The sequence below is a fragment of the Phoenix dactylifera genome, chromosome 16 (genome assembly GCF_009389715.1).
Source record: "Phoenix dactylifera cultivar Barhee BC4 chromosome 16, palm_55x_up_171113_PBpolish2nd_filt_p, whole genome shotgun sequence".
Lineage (NCBI taxonomy): Eukaryota > Viridiplantae > Streptophyta > Magnoliopsida > Arecales > Arecaceae > Phoenix > Phoenix dactylifera.
Genome location: NC_052407.1, coordinates 10,597,063 through 10,613,071, shown reverse-complemented (window position 1 = coordinate 10,613,071; position 16,009 = coordinate 10,597,063). Strand labels below are relative to the sequence as shown.

The 16,009-nt window shown below is 36.0% G+C and overlaps 1 protein-coding gene across 3 annotated transcripts; it reads left to right on the top strand.

Annotated features, from left to right (window-relative positions):
• The first annotated feature begins 3,989 nt into the window (after window positions 1–3,989).
• LOC103719293 (TLC domain-containing protein 4) lies at window positions 3,990–15,239 on the top strand. Of its 3 annotated transcripts, none has more exons than XM_026809332.2 (10): window positions 3,990–4,330; window positions 5,860–6,002; window positions 10,911–11,042; window positions 12,310–12,398; window positions 12,471–12,606; window positions 12,714–12,788; window positions 12,995–13,116; window positions 13,206–13,281; window positions 14,534–14,593; window positions 14,685–15,239. In XM_026809332.2, the coding sequence occupies exons 3-10, from the start codon at window positions 10,929–10,931 to the stop codon at window positions 14,811–14,813; spliced, it is 801 nt and encodes a 266-aa protein (XP_026665133.2). In that variant the 5' UTR covers window positions 3,990–4,330; window positions 5,860–6,002; window positions 10,911–10,928; the 3' UTR covers window positions 14,814–15,239. The 3 variants fall into 3 exon arrangements, with proteins under 3 accessions (XP_026665133.2, XP_008806696.2, XP_008806695.2); XM_008808474.4 differs by lacking the exon at window positions 5,860–6,002 and adding an exon at window positions 5,238–5,324; XM_008808473.3 differs by lacking the exon at window positions 5,860–6,002 and having other exon boundaries at window positions 3,991–4,330.
• The last annotated feature ends 770 nt before the right edge of the window (window positions 15,240–16,009 follow it).

Genomic DNA, 16,009 nt, shown 5'->3' with positions numbered 1-16,009 from the left:
AATACAAATGTATAATGCAAGAAAAATAAAAATATTAAAAATATATATCTTAACCTAATATTTGATATCTATCTTGATCCAAAAGCCCTATTATCTCCAGACATGTGCACAACCAAACTATGGCCATTACTACTGAATTTACAATAATTCAAAGATCTTATATGCATCATTTAAATTCGTAACCTCTTATGGATAGTACTAATTGCTAAGACTAAGTCTAATTCAGCAATAACTCAAACCCTTTAAAAAACCTAACAATCAAACCCAAATTGTTCCACCTAAATTTTATTAGTCACAAGTTTGATACCGGAAGCGAATCGTTTGGCAGCAAACATTAGAAATTGGAAATTTCTAAATCTTACAACAGACTAGTTTGGTGACTTGGATAATTAACTATGAATGTATCATTATATGCTAACACCACCATGATTGTTACCAATAAGAATTATTATATTGTTTCCAGTGAGAATTTTTGAATAAGTTGTGATTTTTGAAAAAGAACAAATTGTGAATAAAACAATAAACAATATTTTATTATTAAAATATGAATAATTTGAGAAATATTATAACCAAGAAAAAATCAATAATAATTAAGACAATCTTCATTAATTTGGAGAAAAACACTGCTAAACTTTGGTTTTAAGTACAAACCATAATGTAAGTATGCTGAACTTATCCATTTCTTTCAACACCCGTGGGACCTGAAATTTGTTTGAACAGTTTACAAACGTAATATCAAAAAAAAAAAAAAATACAAAGGTTTATGTTGGGAAATTTCAGAAAGATATGATAATAACACTGCTCACTCTTTCAAATGGCAAGATCTGAGTTGAGAACCATAGTATTCAAATTTGGAGTGCTATGTAGAACTTTCAAATGCAATGAGAGGAAACTACTTCAAGGTCTTTTTTTTTTCTTTTTTTTTGAATGCTTTATATATTGGTCTTCTGTCCACCATTCCATGCAGCATTAATGCATGGCGCCGCTCAGCTAACCATATCCTGGTAGTTGAGCGTATTAACGTTAACATTCATACTAACATCTCTCTCTACATATGCTTCTATAAATTCGTTGACATGTTCTCTCGACCATCCATAAGAGATTCCTGGATCCTCCGTCCAAACTTAATTGTCACCAACCCTCAACGACCGAGCTTGATGGTGAGAGATTATTGTTTACATTGTATGCACCTTATAGCTATGTATATAGTCAATCACAACTGCTGGTACCTGTAGGTCTCATTCATCAAGTGTGCATCTTGGTGCACAGCAACAAAAACCAACTATTGTAGTTGGCTGAGTACATGGCTATGTGATGCAAGACAGTGTAGTGTTACTACAACAACGACAAACTTCTTTCCTCATTTTGTGGCACCATGATTGTGAGTAGTGTTAGCGAAGAATAGACCAAGCACAAGTTTATTTAGCAACAGGAACTGTAGACCTAATGGTAGACAAGAAGCTTGTACACCCTTTATGGTGTTTTTACCTGGAAGTCCCCACCTTCGAGTTTCCTCAAGGTCAACTTTGATGGTTTCGTCTTGGACGCAGGTAGGTGGAGAGGTGCCGGATTTGTCATCAGAGGCCCGAATTCTCGGGTGGTGGCTGCTGGTGGCTGTCAGATCTTCGACACCTCACTTCCTGAAGCAGAGTTGCGGATGGGATGGGCAGGCCTGTGCCATGCGCGGCGTGTGCTTCAGGCTAGCTCGATCATACTGGAATGTGACTAGGCTACTGTGATCGAATGGGTCAAAAGGGGCCCGTACAGTGGTGAAGGGGACCACCCCCTGCTCCGAGACATATGGGCGACGGTTGGAGATGTAGTGGCCTTTTGGGCTCAGCATGTGTACCAAGAGGCTAATGGGGCGACGGACTGGGTGGCTGCCTATGTAACAAGCCACTCAGAAGGCACCATGTGGGCCGTGGGGAGAGAGAATTGCTTAGAGCACTTCGGGGCTTGTTGTTTACTGATTCCATTGGTTGTATCCATACTCGCAATATATGAAATACCCATTTTAGCAAAAAAAAGGAGCTTGTACATCATCAAACATCAATAATTAGTTTTATAGATCAAATTGAGCAAATCATGGGACGAGAAATTTACTGCCAGCACTAAGTGCAGCAGCATGACTATGCATGCAGCTAATCATAGCCATTGATTTCTATAGTGGTGCACCAAAATGCACATTTGATGAATGATGCTTATAAGAAATAGCGATTGTAATTGGTTGTGTGTATGGCCATATGGTGATTGCAGGTAATAATTTCTAGTTGCAAGGCCAAGGAACAATTTCTCTGGCATGCTGAGCTGTTTCTCTAGCAAGTCCACGTCTGCTGCAATAGCCTTGGCTCGTTACATAATCTCAGCCTGTTACATCAACATTTGTTGACCATCACAAAAGCAATGAGACTAAAGCTGTGATATTTAATGATGAATTACTCCGTCCGGTTGTATCTCATTAAGAACATGACGTGGGGCCGAAGATCAATTAATATTCTCATACCATTGCTTATGAATCATTTATGATATCCCTTTTTGTTTTTTTAAGCCTACAAGCCAAACTACAACCCTATAAATCCATCAAAAGGTAGACAGTTATCAAATAAAACAACTTTACATGCCATACACAATGTATCATTATTGATAGCCATCTATCTTTGAATGGCGGCCATCAAAAGCTGTACAGAACTCTACCTCTAGGTCAACTCTGTAAGTCTTCATTCTATGCATATTAGGTCACAGAATATCTTAAAAACAACTAAAAATCGTTGAAACAGTTTCTATTAATTAGCTTGTTGTCCAGTCGATCGGTGCTAACCATTTATAACATGAAAGAAACTGTGTTACGCAACCAACTCATTGCATCTCATGCATCTAAATTTTCTATTTTAAGATATTCATATTATTATTATTATTATTATTATTATTATTATTATTATTATTATTGCTGCTTCTGCTGCAAGTGCCAATTATTTAATAACATTGACAATGAGGGAAAATTCTTCTGAAAATAATAAAAAAAGAATTTCTAATTTTCTAGCTAGTATCTTAGGGCAACTGTGCCGAAAATAAACATGCTCAACATATAATATCAAGTATTAATTTAAACAATGTTATATACCCAAATATGGACCAACCAAATAGTAAGGACATGCATGTCATTCGTCTCATAATCATGTATCCTATAAGAAATCTTGAGCAGCCACACTTGACAAGGCATCCGGTAATTGGTTCAACTCTCATATGAAACTGCCCCTAGCCATCATGCATTGCAACAATCCATAATTATCACATAAGATAAGAAACTAATCTCTCATTAACCCACCCCTATGTGCAACTCACCAATCCTCATGCATTTCACCAATCCCCAAATTGCCGCATAGGACATAAAGCAAATGGCAATAACTTGCAATACCTAATATATTTTTTTTAGATTTTTCGTGTGAATATCTTACTAAACATCGAATTTTGCATGAATACTCTTCCAAAATTGATATTTACATATATACTCTCGTAAAACACTTGTTTTGCTATTCTACCTTTTTTTAATTCTTATTTTTGCATATATACCTACGCCATCTAACGCCGTTAAAAAAATAACGGTTTCAAATTAAAATGACAAAATATAGATAAATGTGCAAAAAGAAACATTTATAAGATGATCGCGATGAAAAACAAAAAAGTAATTTTAAAATTTTATTTTATTTTTAATTAAAATAAATATAATTTTTATTAATGGTGTTAGAAGAACCGTTATATTAGGTGTATTTGTGCAAAAACAATATTTTATAAAGGTAGAGATATAAATATAAGTTTGAAGAGGGTATTTATGCAAATTAGATTTTTTTTTTTGAGAAGGTTGATCATGAAAACAAACCCTTTTTTTTTTTAAAAACATAAATAAATTAATGAATCAGGCCCTGCATTTTATTGAGCAATTAATATATCCACTAACCCCAATTGGGTCCCTTACCTTCAATCCAAGCCATTCCAGAAGACCCGACACCAGAGGAATGGCCATGCACTCCATAAATCCATACCCATCCATCCAATGCGACCCATAGAAACAAACTTTAGACCCCTGGGGGAAGTCATGGTTGTGGAAGAACGAAACGGAGGTGGGTTCTTTAAATGGTGGTTTTCCCCTTAGAAATGGATTCCTTGGGGGAGGAATAGGATTTTTCTAGTTGCTGATAAGAGCGAATGAAGGCGTTCTTGGGTGTTTGTCGGAATTCTTCTCGGTCTTCTCCTTTTGGGACGAATGGTAGCGTCCGCTTCGATCGCTTGGTCACCAATCCATCTCAATCCCCGCCTAATCCTGTAGTTCGAGGTAATCACGCCTCGCCCCTCTCTTCCTTCTCTTCTCCTTCTTCCTTTTGTCGTCGCCGTTTTCTCTTTCGCTCGTTGTTTCTTGGGGCATAGAGCTGTGTAATTTCGATCTGGAAACAAGAAATCGTGGCCGGGGATTCGATTTATCTGCTCGATTTGTGATTTGGGTTTGCTTCCTCCTCGACATTCTCTGTGAAAGCTGCGGTTTGATGTTTGTTTGTTTTTTTTTTTTTTTTTGCTGAAACGGGCATTTCATACATCAAGTTTGATGTTTGTTTTGGGTTTCCATTGTGATTGGGTCTTGTTTAAGGAGAGAAATTTGCATTGTTATTTTTTTCTTGATCCTATTTCAAGATTTGGGTATATTTATATTGTGGGTTTGTTTGTTTTATTTGTCTTTTGATGCTAGGGTATTCTTGAAGATTATTGTTTTGTTGGGCTCGGGAATAGAATCTCTTTTGGATGGGAATATATACATCTGCTTGGTATATAAAAATCAGAAGGTGGAGGAATGATGTGATAGTGCTCTTATAGATGCCATATTGTGGTTCTACGTGGTAGTGGTAATTGTTATGTGAAGATTGGATGTTAGTGATGGACAGAGAGCAGTTTCTTGGCATAACATATGACTGTGACACGGCATTGCATTTTTCTTGTTTGCTATTGGCAGGAGAAGGGGAGAAGAGGAAGTGGGGTGGGGGTGGGTGGGGGCAGGGAATCTATTGGATTACATATGTTGCCATAGTTCTAAAACACATGGTTATGAATATTCTTGAAAGGGCTAAATTTCAATCTTCTGTTGTGCAGTTGTTTTGTGTTCCATCTGTAAGCATCTTTATCAAATGGCAACATGTGCTTAAATTATGAGTTCAGTTGAATCTATATGTTCTTTTTATCCTTCCATGCAGTTCATGTAGCATTCCCGCAGTCACTGTTCTCAGCTAGAATGTTATGGAAATTAAGTTATCTTGTCTAAGATGAAACTTGTTGCAACGGTATGTCTTGCTTGCTTTTTCCACCATGATAAAATTGTTAAAAATTAGAGTTCATGGTTGAATAGTTGTAAAACAGTTTGATGCTGCAGGTATTTTGAGCTTACTTCTGACACTTTTAACCACATTGATTCCCTTATACTGTCATTTTTGTGTTTTGCTTTTGTCTCTTGATCAGTATCACTTGGTAGTAGTGTCATTACTCCTTGTTTTCAAATGATTTGCTTCAATCAGGAACCCTCTTAGTTCTAACTTCTAAAGTATTATCAACCCTAACTACTTCACCATGTTGTTGCACGTGCTCCCTGAAGAGATAAGCATGTTACTGACAACTTCGCGAACCAGAGTGGAGATCGGATAAGTGGGCTGGAAAAATTAGAACAGCATTGCACTTTCTTGGAAGATTTAGTCATTGCTGATAACTTTTTGGTTGCTTGAGTCACCTGACACATAATTGTAGAGTTATTCCATGGTATGGTAAAAGATGATTTGAAAATGTCATCACAATTTAGTTGAGGTTTGATGTGTTTGGTTTTAGGTAAGGGTTGGTGAAGATGGACTGAATGCACGAATAACTGAATATCTACCTCAAGGTTAGATGGATTGCCTTTCAGATTCTCTGGGTTAACCAATCCTTTCCCTCAATGTTTTGGTGGTTGGGGCAATACGAGCATCATATAGGTAGTTCTGTTTTCTTCTCTTACTCCCATCATTGTAGCAGTTGTACTTTGTTGAGCTCTGGAGTCGATGTATGTCTACATGCATGGGGTTTCTATGTTTCTCAAGACTTTAACCCTCTGGATATATTTTCAGTATGTATATACTATAATGCAATGATGGGATATAAACAGGTGGAGAATAAGGTTTAGGGGTTATGACTGCTTAACTTTTTGCGGAATTTAAATTATGAAACATGAATTTGGACATTAACATGAATTTGGTGGAATGTAAATCAAGTGGAGATGAAATGCATCTCTTTTTTCTTTTGGTCAGGATGTTAATTAATTAGTAGTTGTTGAACAAGCCAAGATTTACTCATCTTTGCAGGCCTTTGTTATCAATGATTGCGAAAATGTTTAAACTGGTCACATGTTATATTGGATGCTCAAAAACTGATGATATTTAAGAACACGCTTTGCATTTGATATTTATATGTATTTATCACAAAAAAGACAGCATCTTCAAATTAGAGATTGGAGTTTGCTTTAAGAGCACATAAACAGCACCTCTAATTTAACCAATGTGTCAACCTGTTGCAAATTGTTTTAGAGCCTTTTCAGGTAACGGCACAAAAAGTTAGACTAAGTTCTTTTCTGAATTTCCATAAAGTTTAGATTAACCTTAGATGATTATTTTACAATGCTGCTTGTTGTCAACCCTGTTTGACCTAACACCGTCAATGACAAGCAACTCTATATGGTCATACTCTTTATCCATGCGAAGGATTCAAATTGCATAATCTAGGGATGTGTTGATGGTCAGCCAATGTAGTAACACATCATATTGTGCACTGTATGGACAAAAGGTTTTGACCTATATGCTTTGGTATGATCAATATGGCCTATTTTGACCTCCAAAATTTTCTTTTTGTATTTTCTTTCTTATTTTATTATTTTTAATGCCATGATTTCGTATAAATGTGGTACATATCGATTTAATGGCTTGTCATCCTATTAGATGTGATTTGAAGTTTTTTGTTGCTTGTTTGATCATAACTTTGCTTAACTTGCAATAAAAACTGGGTTATTAAAAAATATGTGTGGGTATTAATAATTGACATGTACTTACATCAATGGAAATTAGTGAATTGATGAATGATACCAAAGACTTTAGTGCATTAAGATGAAACAATTGCTGACTCAATAAATGAACAAAGAAATAATAAATTTACCATATTATTGAGCAACATTGAGCATATTGATGGCATAGAAAAAAATGTAGATTGGCCGCTGCTTGACAACATATTCAAACATCAACTTTGTCAAACATTATTTGCTGGGTCTATTTTTGTATTTAAGAGGAAATGGGGAAGGTTTTGGTGATTAACCCTAAATCCCTAATTTCCTTGATTGTAATCCTAGATTCAAGCTCTGGGACATGTATTCAAAGTTCATATGTGCTGTATCTATCTGTAACATAATTCCTATCTAATTCTTCTATTTCTCCTTCATTTATTTTCAGATTTTTGAAAAAAAAATAGGGGGCGGGGGACGCGAATGCAGTGCATGTGGCTGCATATGCATATGCAGTCCCTCAGCCACACCATTTCATATATGCAGCCATTATATGTGGTCAGGGTATATATAGGCCAAAAAGATGGTTCACTTAGCACTGTGCGGATGTTTATGCGGCAAGATTAGCATGGCGCAGCGGCATTTGTGGTCTACTTATTATTGTGTGATCGTATTTGTAGTCCTTTAGCATTTTGTAGCAATATATATGGTTCACTCTTAGGAAAGCCATGTGAATGGGGTAGGTTCAAGTAGTCCGTTGGGTTAGATATTGGTTACAAGAGAGGTAGATACATGCATTTTGATAATATCAATATGTATGTTATACTATAATTGTTGCATTAAGCACTAGGTAAGAGGTAGAATTGTTAGGTTCTTTTTGGGTGACTATTGCTTTTATTTATGAAAGATATTGCTGTTATTGTTGTTCTAATTTATCTTATTTACTTAAAATATTAAAAAATACTAATTGCCTATGCACTGACATATGCGGCTCGTATGATGCATTTGCGGTATGCAGTCTCGACCGCCCATATACTGCAGCCATCTTTTAAGCACTGGCTAGAAGCTTGTTTTCAGCCTCATATATGACAATCCAAGCTCACCAATGTTTGGATACTCATTGTTCTCACCTCTAAACTTTCCTTCATAGCTGACACCAGTTTAATGGTGGAAAAGGGACGATAAAGCCCATTTTGAGGTATCCTGATGGGTACAAGGTGGTTCAGCACTGATTTAGGTCCAAACTGCCTCGATCGGGTGCTATCAAAGTCGGTCAGGCCTAGTAAAACCAAATCAGAGCCTATTGGCCCGTGCAGTACCAACAATCAACTAGTACAGCATGGTATAGGTGTATAGCCAGTTCAAGGCTGGTACACACTAGTCTTAATAAAGTAGGATGGACCTAAACGATACCTATATGGTTCCAGTGCAAAAAAGCAAGCAATGAGGTTAATCTGAAAGCTAAACCTAAAGAAAATATGGTAAAAATATGCTAAAACATAGGTGTCTGAATAAACCTAACATGAAATGCAGAGATTTTAGCTAAAACAAAAAATAAGAATGCAGTAGATGCTAATAATCTTCTAACATAATTCTAGGAATGATGCAAAGTTAAAGCAACAAATGTGACAATCAGCTGAGATCAAATCAAATCATCAAACCTGCAAATTAAACTGCTGACGTTACAGCATTCAGTGACTTCATGAGATTTCAAGTTGGCTATCACACTAGGAAGCATTCGATTCTCTTAATGCTTCTTTGGCTCCAATCTGATTCTGCACATCAATCCTGCAGGCCTAATAGCTTCATGCAGAACTTAGAGCGATCGGCACTGTCGTGCATCCCTCAAGCTGTAGGGGCACTAACGAGTTTGGTAGGATGAAAATGGATAGCAAGTTTAGGGTCTAAATTTCAGCAGAGCAATCAGCTGTTTTTATGAATAGATTAAAGGGTTTTATTAATAGTTTTTGGGATTAGATTCAAGGAGAAATAAACAAGTGCGGTAACAGCAGATTGGTTTCTGCAGTTCCTATGGAGCTGAAAAGCAGTTTGGCATATGTCAAAGGTCTGGAAAGGGTTTCAATGGCTGCTTTCTGATCTGCTGGTACTTGGGTTTGTTAGGTTTTCCAACATAACCAGAAGAGGTCAGCTGTGACAGCAGATCTGTTCTTGCCTATAGACAGGTCCTAGCAGGTGGCTGGTTTGTATGAGTGTAGGAAACAGGAAAGGGTCAAATCTAGATGCTGTTAGTATTAGAAAGAATGCTTTGGAATGCACGAGCTAGGGTTTTAGCTGCCATAGAGAGAGGGGTCGAGAACAAGAAATAAAAAGTAGGTTGAAAGAGAAACAGAGGAAAGAGGGGGGAAAAGAAAGGGATGCACGCTCCGGCAGAGGTCTCGCACCACGTAAATTAGAAGAAGAGCTTTATTTCACTGTGCAAACATCATGAAAACAAAACCCTAGGCGCCAGCCTCTATGAATATAGTTAATTGGCATTTTGTTTAAAAGCCCCACCTAACAATTATCCTTACATAGAGGTTCCTAATGAATTTGAACAAAGTTCCTAGCCCCCCACAAATCATACCATAAAGGGGCTCAACTAATCATCATAATCATCTAGCCCCTTCCCAATTATTTTGGGTCAGCTTTTGTATCCTCAAACGCCTAGTATTCCTACCTATGGCCAATGACCTTTGATGTTAATCCAAAGTTTTCCATATCCTTCCTCATAATCATAAAAGTGCTTAGCTAAAAAGAACAATAAAAAACTATTCAATTCACTGCAAAAATGACTAAACATCATCTCAAAACTATTCATCTTCCATCTAGAGACTACCAATCCTTTATTAGCAACTTTTGAAGGTCTTGAAGGCCTGATTCCCATCACTCAAATCCTTGATCCATTACCAATTTTACATATGATGTCTCTCTAGTAAAATCTTTGATTATAAGATTTCGGTAACAACAATTTTGATGTCTTTTAGAATGTTGTCATTTTTTTTTGAATTTAATTTATGTAATCTTGAAAGGTGATCTTAATGCTATATTTCTCATACTTAATATTTTAGTTTGAGACTGATTTGGTGTTTATCCTGATTTAACATTCGGTTTCTTCTTTGCAAAATATCTTGTGCATCGATTGATGATTTTCAAAAAATAGAGAAAAATTATTGTGGACTTGATGTATTTTTATAGATTTAAGGTTTTAGGTAATTCCTTGCATGTAGCTCCTCTCTATGCTCTTTGCAGTTTTTTTGCTTCTTCTATAAATTATGGTAGCTTTTTCGTGAACTTTAGAAGCTACTCATCACCACGCTCAGAAAAAGAGCATCTTTATATATACGCGCGCGCGCGCGCGCGCGTGTGTATTAATATATATATATATATATATATTATTTTTCTTGTATACTGAAGAAAAGGGAAAGAAAGAAAAGAAGGAAAGGAAAGAAAAAGAAAAGGAAAGAAAGGAAAGGAAGAAGAAAAAAAAGGAAAAGAAAGAAGGAAAGAAGGAGAAGAAAAAGAAAGGAAGGGAGGAAAAAGGAAAAAGAGATAGAAGAAGGAAGGGAAAGAAAAAAGGGTTAGAGGCTTGGACCACCCAGAACTGCTCCAAACCGAGCAGAACTGGGCTTCTCTGCTCGGTTCAGCCTGGTTCGACCTCTTACTGAGCTGAACCATTTCGGTTTTCGGGTCGGTATTAACTAATGTTAACAAGGACTATTTCATTCTTGTACTAACATTGTGCCTGTGAATAATCTTATTATAAATCTGTTAGTGTTTTCTTGGGCTCTCAATGGCTTTAAGATTTTTGTTGCATTCCTCCAACTACACCTTTTGGTTTATATGTGTTATCTTGCAGGTTTCTAACATTTGAGTGATGGCAACCAAGTCTTATAAGTACCAGGCGCAGGAACTGGTTAGAAAATACGTGCTGGCAGATCCAGTTGTCCCATACACCTCTGTGCTTGGGGGCATTTTCATGTGCAAGATGGTATGCCTCGTCTGCCTTACGTAAATTGTTCTTCGGATTGATGTAATTGAGTGTATGTGTACAACTGCACATGAAAAATATTGGTCATATATGCAGGCACTTGACCATACAGATGAATATGTACATCATGAATTTGAAGAAGATAGTTTTTCTTAAAAGAAAATTAGCACGTACTGGTTGCATTCCACTATACTTCTTTTAAAAAGGGATTATTGGAAACCGGTAGCCTTAAGAACTGAGTTTCAAGACTGTAAGGGCTAACAAGAACCATTGAGAAAGTGACACTGATATCCATTTACCTGTTATAGATGGACTATCAAATTATCTTTTCTAAAGAAGTTTTTCGAAATATTTTTTCCTTGAACCAGCCACTTTGTGTATACAATATGGTAAAAGAGGTTGCTTAGTATGGAACACTTTTGTTATCTACTTCTGAGTGTCAATGATATAGTAACTATAGTCTTAATGTTTATCAGAATTAGTTTTTGAACAGGGTTATTTCATTTTGGCTGCATTGTTTAGTACCTTTTGTTTGTTGACTTTAAATTTAGTTCTGAACAACTAAGAAATATAGTAGAAACTGCCTGCTAATCGGCACTTCATAAAATCTCTTAGTTGATGGAAGTAATTCAACTAAGAATTTTCTTATAGGACGTGACATAATTAAATTAACAAGTGCTATGTTGATAGACATCAATATTAATGTAATTCCTAGTCAACCAATTTAATTGTATAACATAAGTGTCAATGAAATGTTATCAGCATGTTTAGAATAAATAGGCTCGCTCTAGAGGTATGAAGAAGATGGTAAAGTTGGAAATAGCATGGGCCATGGACTATTCCATGTGATGGAGGTTATACTATCTTGCCATATTTAAGTAGTTGGTGGAAATCTTTGGCTTATAACAAAAAGTATACATACATGCATACCATAAACATAAAGTCTTATCCCAGCCACGGTTGTTTATATATGTAGTTGGACCATGCACTAAATATTAAATCTTAGGTAAAAATTTTAATAAGTCAAAAATCAACCATGTGCCATCCAAATTGGAGATTCACACTGTTGATCATGATCTACACCGCTGAATATGTGTAAATCTATATTCATATGTTTTGAAGGTCTTTGAATTATTAATCAAGTGTGCTAATATTTCTTTTAGAGATTCTGTAGTTCCAAAAGATTTTTCATCCAAATCTGAATATATCACATAGATTTTTCAGTTGTCTAAGCTGTTCTATTGTTGTCTGCCTTTTTTTTAAGCAGGCATATGATCTTACTCGGTTAATCAGTCCATTTTACTATAAGGGTTATGCTTCTCTTACAAAGATCCAACGGATTGAGTGGAACAATCGGTGAGAAATCACAGGCTTTCTGCATCCTTCTTTATTGTATTTTTTCTCATATTCAATTGAACCATTTTGCAGGGGTATGTCTAGCACACATGCCATTTTTATCACGATAATGTCGGTGTACTTAGTGTTCTTCTCAGATCTATTTTCTGATCACCTTGAGGGCCTAGTTACATTTCGAAGATCAAATCTCTCCACTGTTACATTGGGGGTGACATCTCTATCTTTTATTTTACTATCATGCAATATGCTTTGTTTATACTACTGGTATCTGAATATATGTTTCTTAAAGTTATTTGGTGATGTTACACTTGACAGGTTTCTGTTGGGTATTTCATCACTGACCTTGCGATGATATTTTGGCTATATCCTTCTCTTGGTGGAAAGGAATATGTAAGTAGTCATATTTGTAAGCTTCATCTAAGCTTGGACATGTTCTCTGTTGGGTTTTTTTGTCCACTTCAACTGTTCTTTCTCATGTGACATGTCTACTTGAGGAACACAGCTTTATGGGCCTTCATTATCATTTCAAGTACCAATCAAGAGCGTCACTAAGTTCCATATTTACTATGGACTGATATGGGGACTTTTTGTTTCAGGTTCTCCATCATTTGCTTTCTGTAAGTGCATTAGCTTATGCCATGTTGTCTGGCGAAGGGCAGCTATACACATATATGGTCCTCATCTCTGAGACAACCACTCCAGGGATTAATGTGCGATGGTAATTTTGTTGAAATTACTCAAGAAATCCTACAACACAACTTCATGTATTTCCACCTGTTGACCTTTTGCATCTTCTGTTTTGTGAAGGTTTCTTGACACTGCAGGAATGAAAAGGTCCAGTGCTTATCTTGTTAATGGCATTATGATGTTCTTTGCATGGTTGGTGAGTAGAAGAGTTGGCTTTCTTTATTTTTTTTCACAAAAATGAAAGATACCTAAAACTCTTTTCATTGAAAAAAACAGATTTAAAAGACTAGAATAAATTATCAGTCTTGTGCTTTAATGTGATTTCTTTTGGGGAATATTTTGGAAAAAACCAATCACTGCTATGTAAAATTAAAAGTATGGATGGGCAGTTGGAATATATAAAGAAGTTAGCCTGACTAATCTCTTACTAGTTCAAAAACAGTGTCTCTTACTAGTTCAAAAACAGTGTCTTTTGATAAGATTTGTTAACTAACTAATACTGCGATCCTTCATTGGCAGCTTAGTCTTCTACAAGTTGTAGCATCGCCTTCTAGTCACAGCTTATAAATCGACAAAAAATAGATGCAAAGATGTTGCACCAATTCTTGAAGCACATAATTGTCAATACACTGGGAGAATTTAGGCTTGGCAGTGCACAGCCTCTTGCTAAGCATTTAGATGGGCTCAGGCCTTTTTTTCTCTTTTTGTAAAGGATGCGCTTAGGCATTTAAATATGTCATAATTAATTTGTGCATAACTGTAAAATTCTAGATTAAAACATCATTGAAAGGAAAAGAAAAGAGTTAGACAAATGAAAGAAAGTGTCATGCGATAAACATATGATTTGATTTTATAGCTTATTTTCTTAAATATGGGTTCACTATAGAAAATAAATGGAAGTAAAAGGAAACAAAAGAGCAGAAGCATTGAGTTTGATAAACATGGCTTTTACTTGTTTTATGAAGCAGTACATCAATAGCTTGATCAGTCAACACCATTTATCATCTAAAATTTCCCTTAAAATCATAACTCTAGTCCAATTATATGTCACTTATGTGCTGGGTGTTCACATTGTGGTCAAGTCGCTAGGCTGATTCTTACCATCTATTTTTCTTATTTCCTGAAGGAGTTTGTTGATCATTCAATAGAAAAAACGTCTCCAGTCATTGAGATAAACACAAAAGCCTGAATGGCAATCCTTTGGCACCATCTTGAAGTGTATGAACCCTTAACTGACTGGTAGCTATTGAAAAATTGAATTAGATCATGTAGTTATGCATAAATTCAGCCAGTTATCAATTGTTGAGACTTTGTAAAAACTTTAGACTGCTGTCTTAGTATTTAAACTTCCAAATTGTTAATTCCAGGCTAAACTATAATTCCATTAAATGCTATTGCAATCTAGTATGATTTAGCTGTTTTTGTTAATTTAAAGTATATTGGTGCAGGTGGCAAGAATATGCTTGTTCATCTACTTGTTTCACCACATTTATCTGCACTACGATCAGGTATGTCTTGCCTCCATTTTTACTCCTCTTTTTTTTTTTTGGGTAGATTCATGCGAACCATTATGTCATTACTCTTCACATCTGTTGACAGATCAAGCAGATGCATACCTTTGGTTACCTCCTGACTTTTTTGGTGCCCTCAGCACTGTTTGTCATGAACATGATGTGGTTTGCAAAGATTCTAAGAGGCCTCAGGAAAACATTGTCCAAGCGACAGTGAATGGTGAACTCCAAAGTTTTCTCGAGCTGCCATCATTATCATCATCATCGTCATCATCTGTATTTTGGTGCATCCTTTCAGCTTTCCTGTATGAAGTCATGGATAAATTAGGTGAGGGATAAAAGAAAAGAAGCTTACCGGCGGCAGAATTTCAGGGTTAGAGAGGGTATATCATTCTCATTTACAGTTTCATTATTGTATATGAATATGATGCGTTACTTTCTAGCTACTGATGTTCTGCTATTTGATATATCTTTTAGCCTGCATTTCATCTCTTTTGTGGTGCATATCTCTCTGCCCCTGCATGGAGATGATGCCTGGGTTTTTGACCTTGGATATCCAAAGATACATGCCATTAAAAATCATCCATGATCTTTCCTGTTGTATTTGTTGATAATGAAATGCATTGTTGTTTTCCATATGATATACACTGACCAATACATAACAATTCAGTTCTGGCTATGCCATTTTCGTTTTGCCAACTTCGTTATATTATGGAAGACGTTTATGGGAGTTCTGCATCATGATGTGCGTGCGGACTTTGGCTTCAGAATTCTGCTTGAATGTATGCGCTGTCAGGATACATATGCGCATGCACCCATATCTTTGCCTGTGTGCTTCCTGTTTGCATTAGTCCATGGTTGTTTGTGCATGTACATGGCATGTGAGGGCGCATGTGGATTGACAAACTGTGCAGGATTCATTTCCATGGAATTTCAAGTAGGACGCTGCTACGTTTATCTAGTAATAAAATAATCTCATTAATGAGTTCATTACAAAACGTGACATGCGACACATAATTGCAGATTGAATGCATTAGATGGCATGCTGTCAATGTATTCAAGTAGAGGTAGAACACATTAAATGATGTGTCTGCAATGTAGATTAGGTATCGGTTGCTACGAATAGGGACATCCTAAGTTTTCCTGCAAGTTAAGTTTCCTAACATATATTACTAAAAATAATTTTATTTTGTCAAGTTTGGCATATAAAATTTATTTAGTGATTTGTAAGAACATATGGGATTTTTTTATTTTATTTTATTTTATTTTGCAGAATGATACATAGTTAGGAGTCCTTGGATGATTTTGCCCCTTGGACTAAATATGAGGCAGCTCGTAATCTAAAGTTGGACACTCAAAATGTATACAATCATGCATTCACTAAATAAGGTGTTTTAAATTTATGGATCGTGC

Excerpts from the sequence above, each read along its gene's own strand:
- LOC103719293 (XM_026809332.2), top strand. The coding sequence starts at position 10,929 with ATGGCAACCAAGTCTTATAAGTACCAGGCGCAGGAACTGGTTAGAAAA. Across the intron at positions 12,399-12,470 it reads CGGATTGAGTGGAACAATCG|GGGTATGTCTAGCACACATG; the intron begins GTGAGAAATCAC and ends ACCATTTTGCAG. Across the intron at positions 14,594-14,684 it reads TTTATCTGCACTACGATCAG|ATCAAGCAGATGCATACCTT; the intron begins GTATGTCTTGCC and ends ATCTGTTGACAG.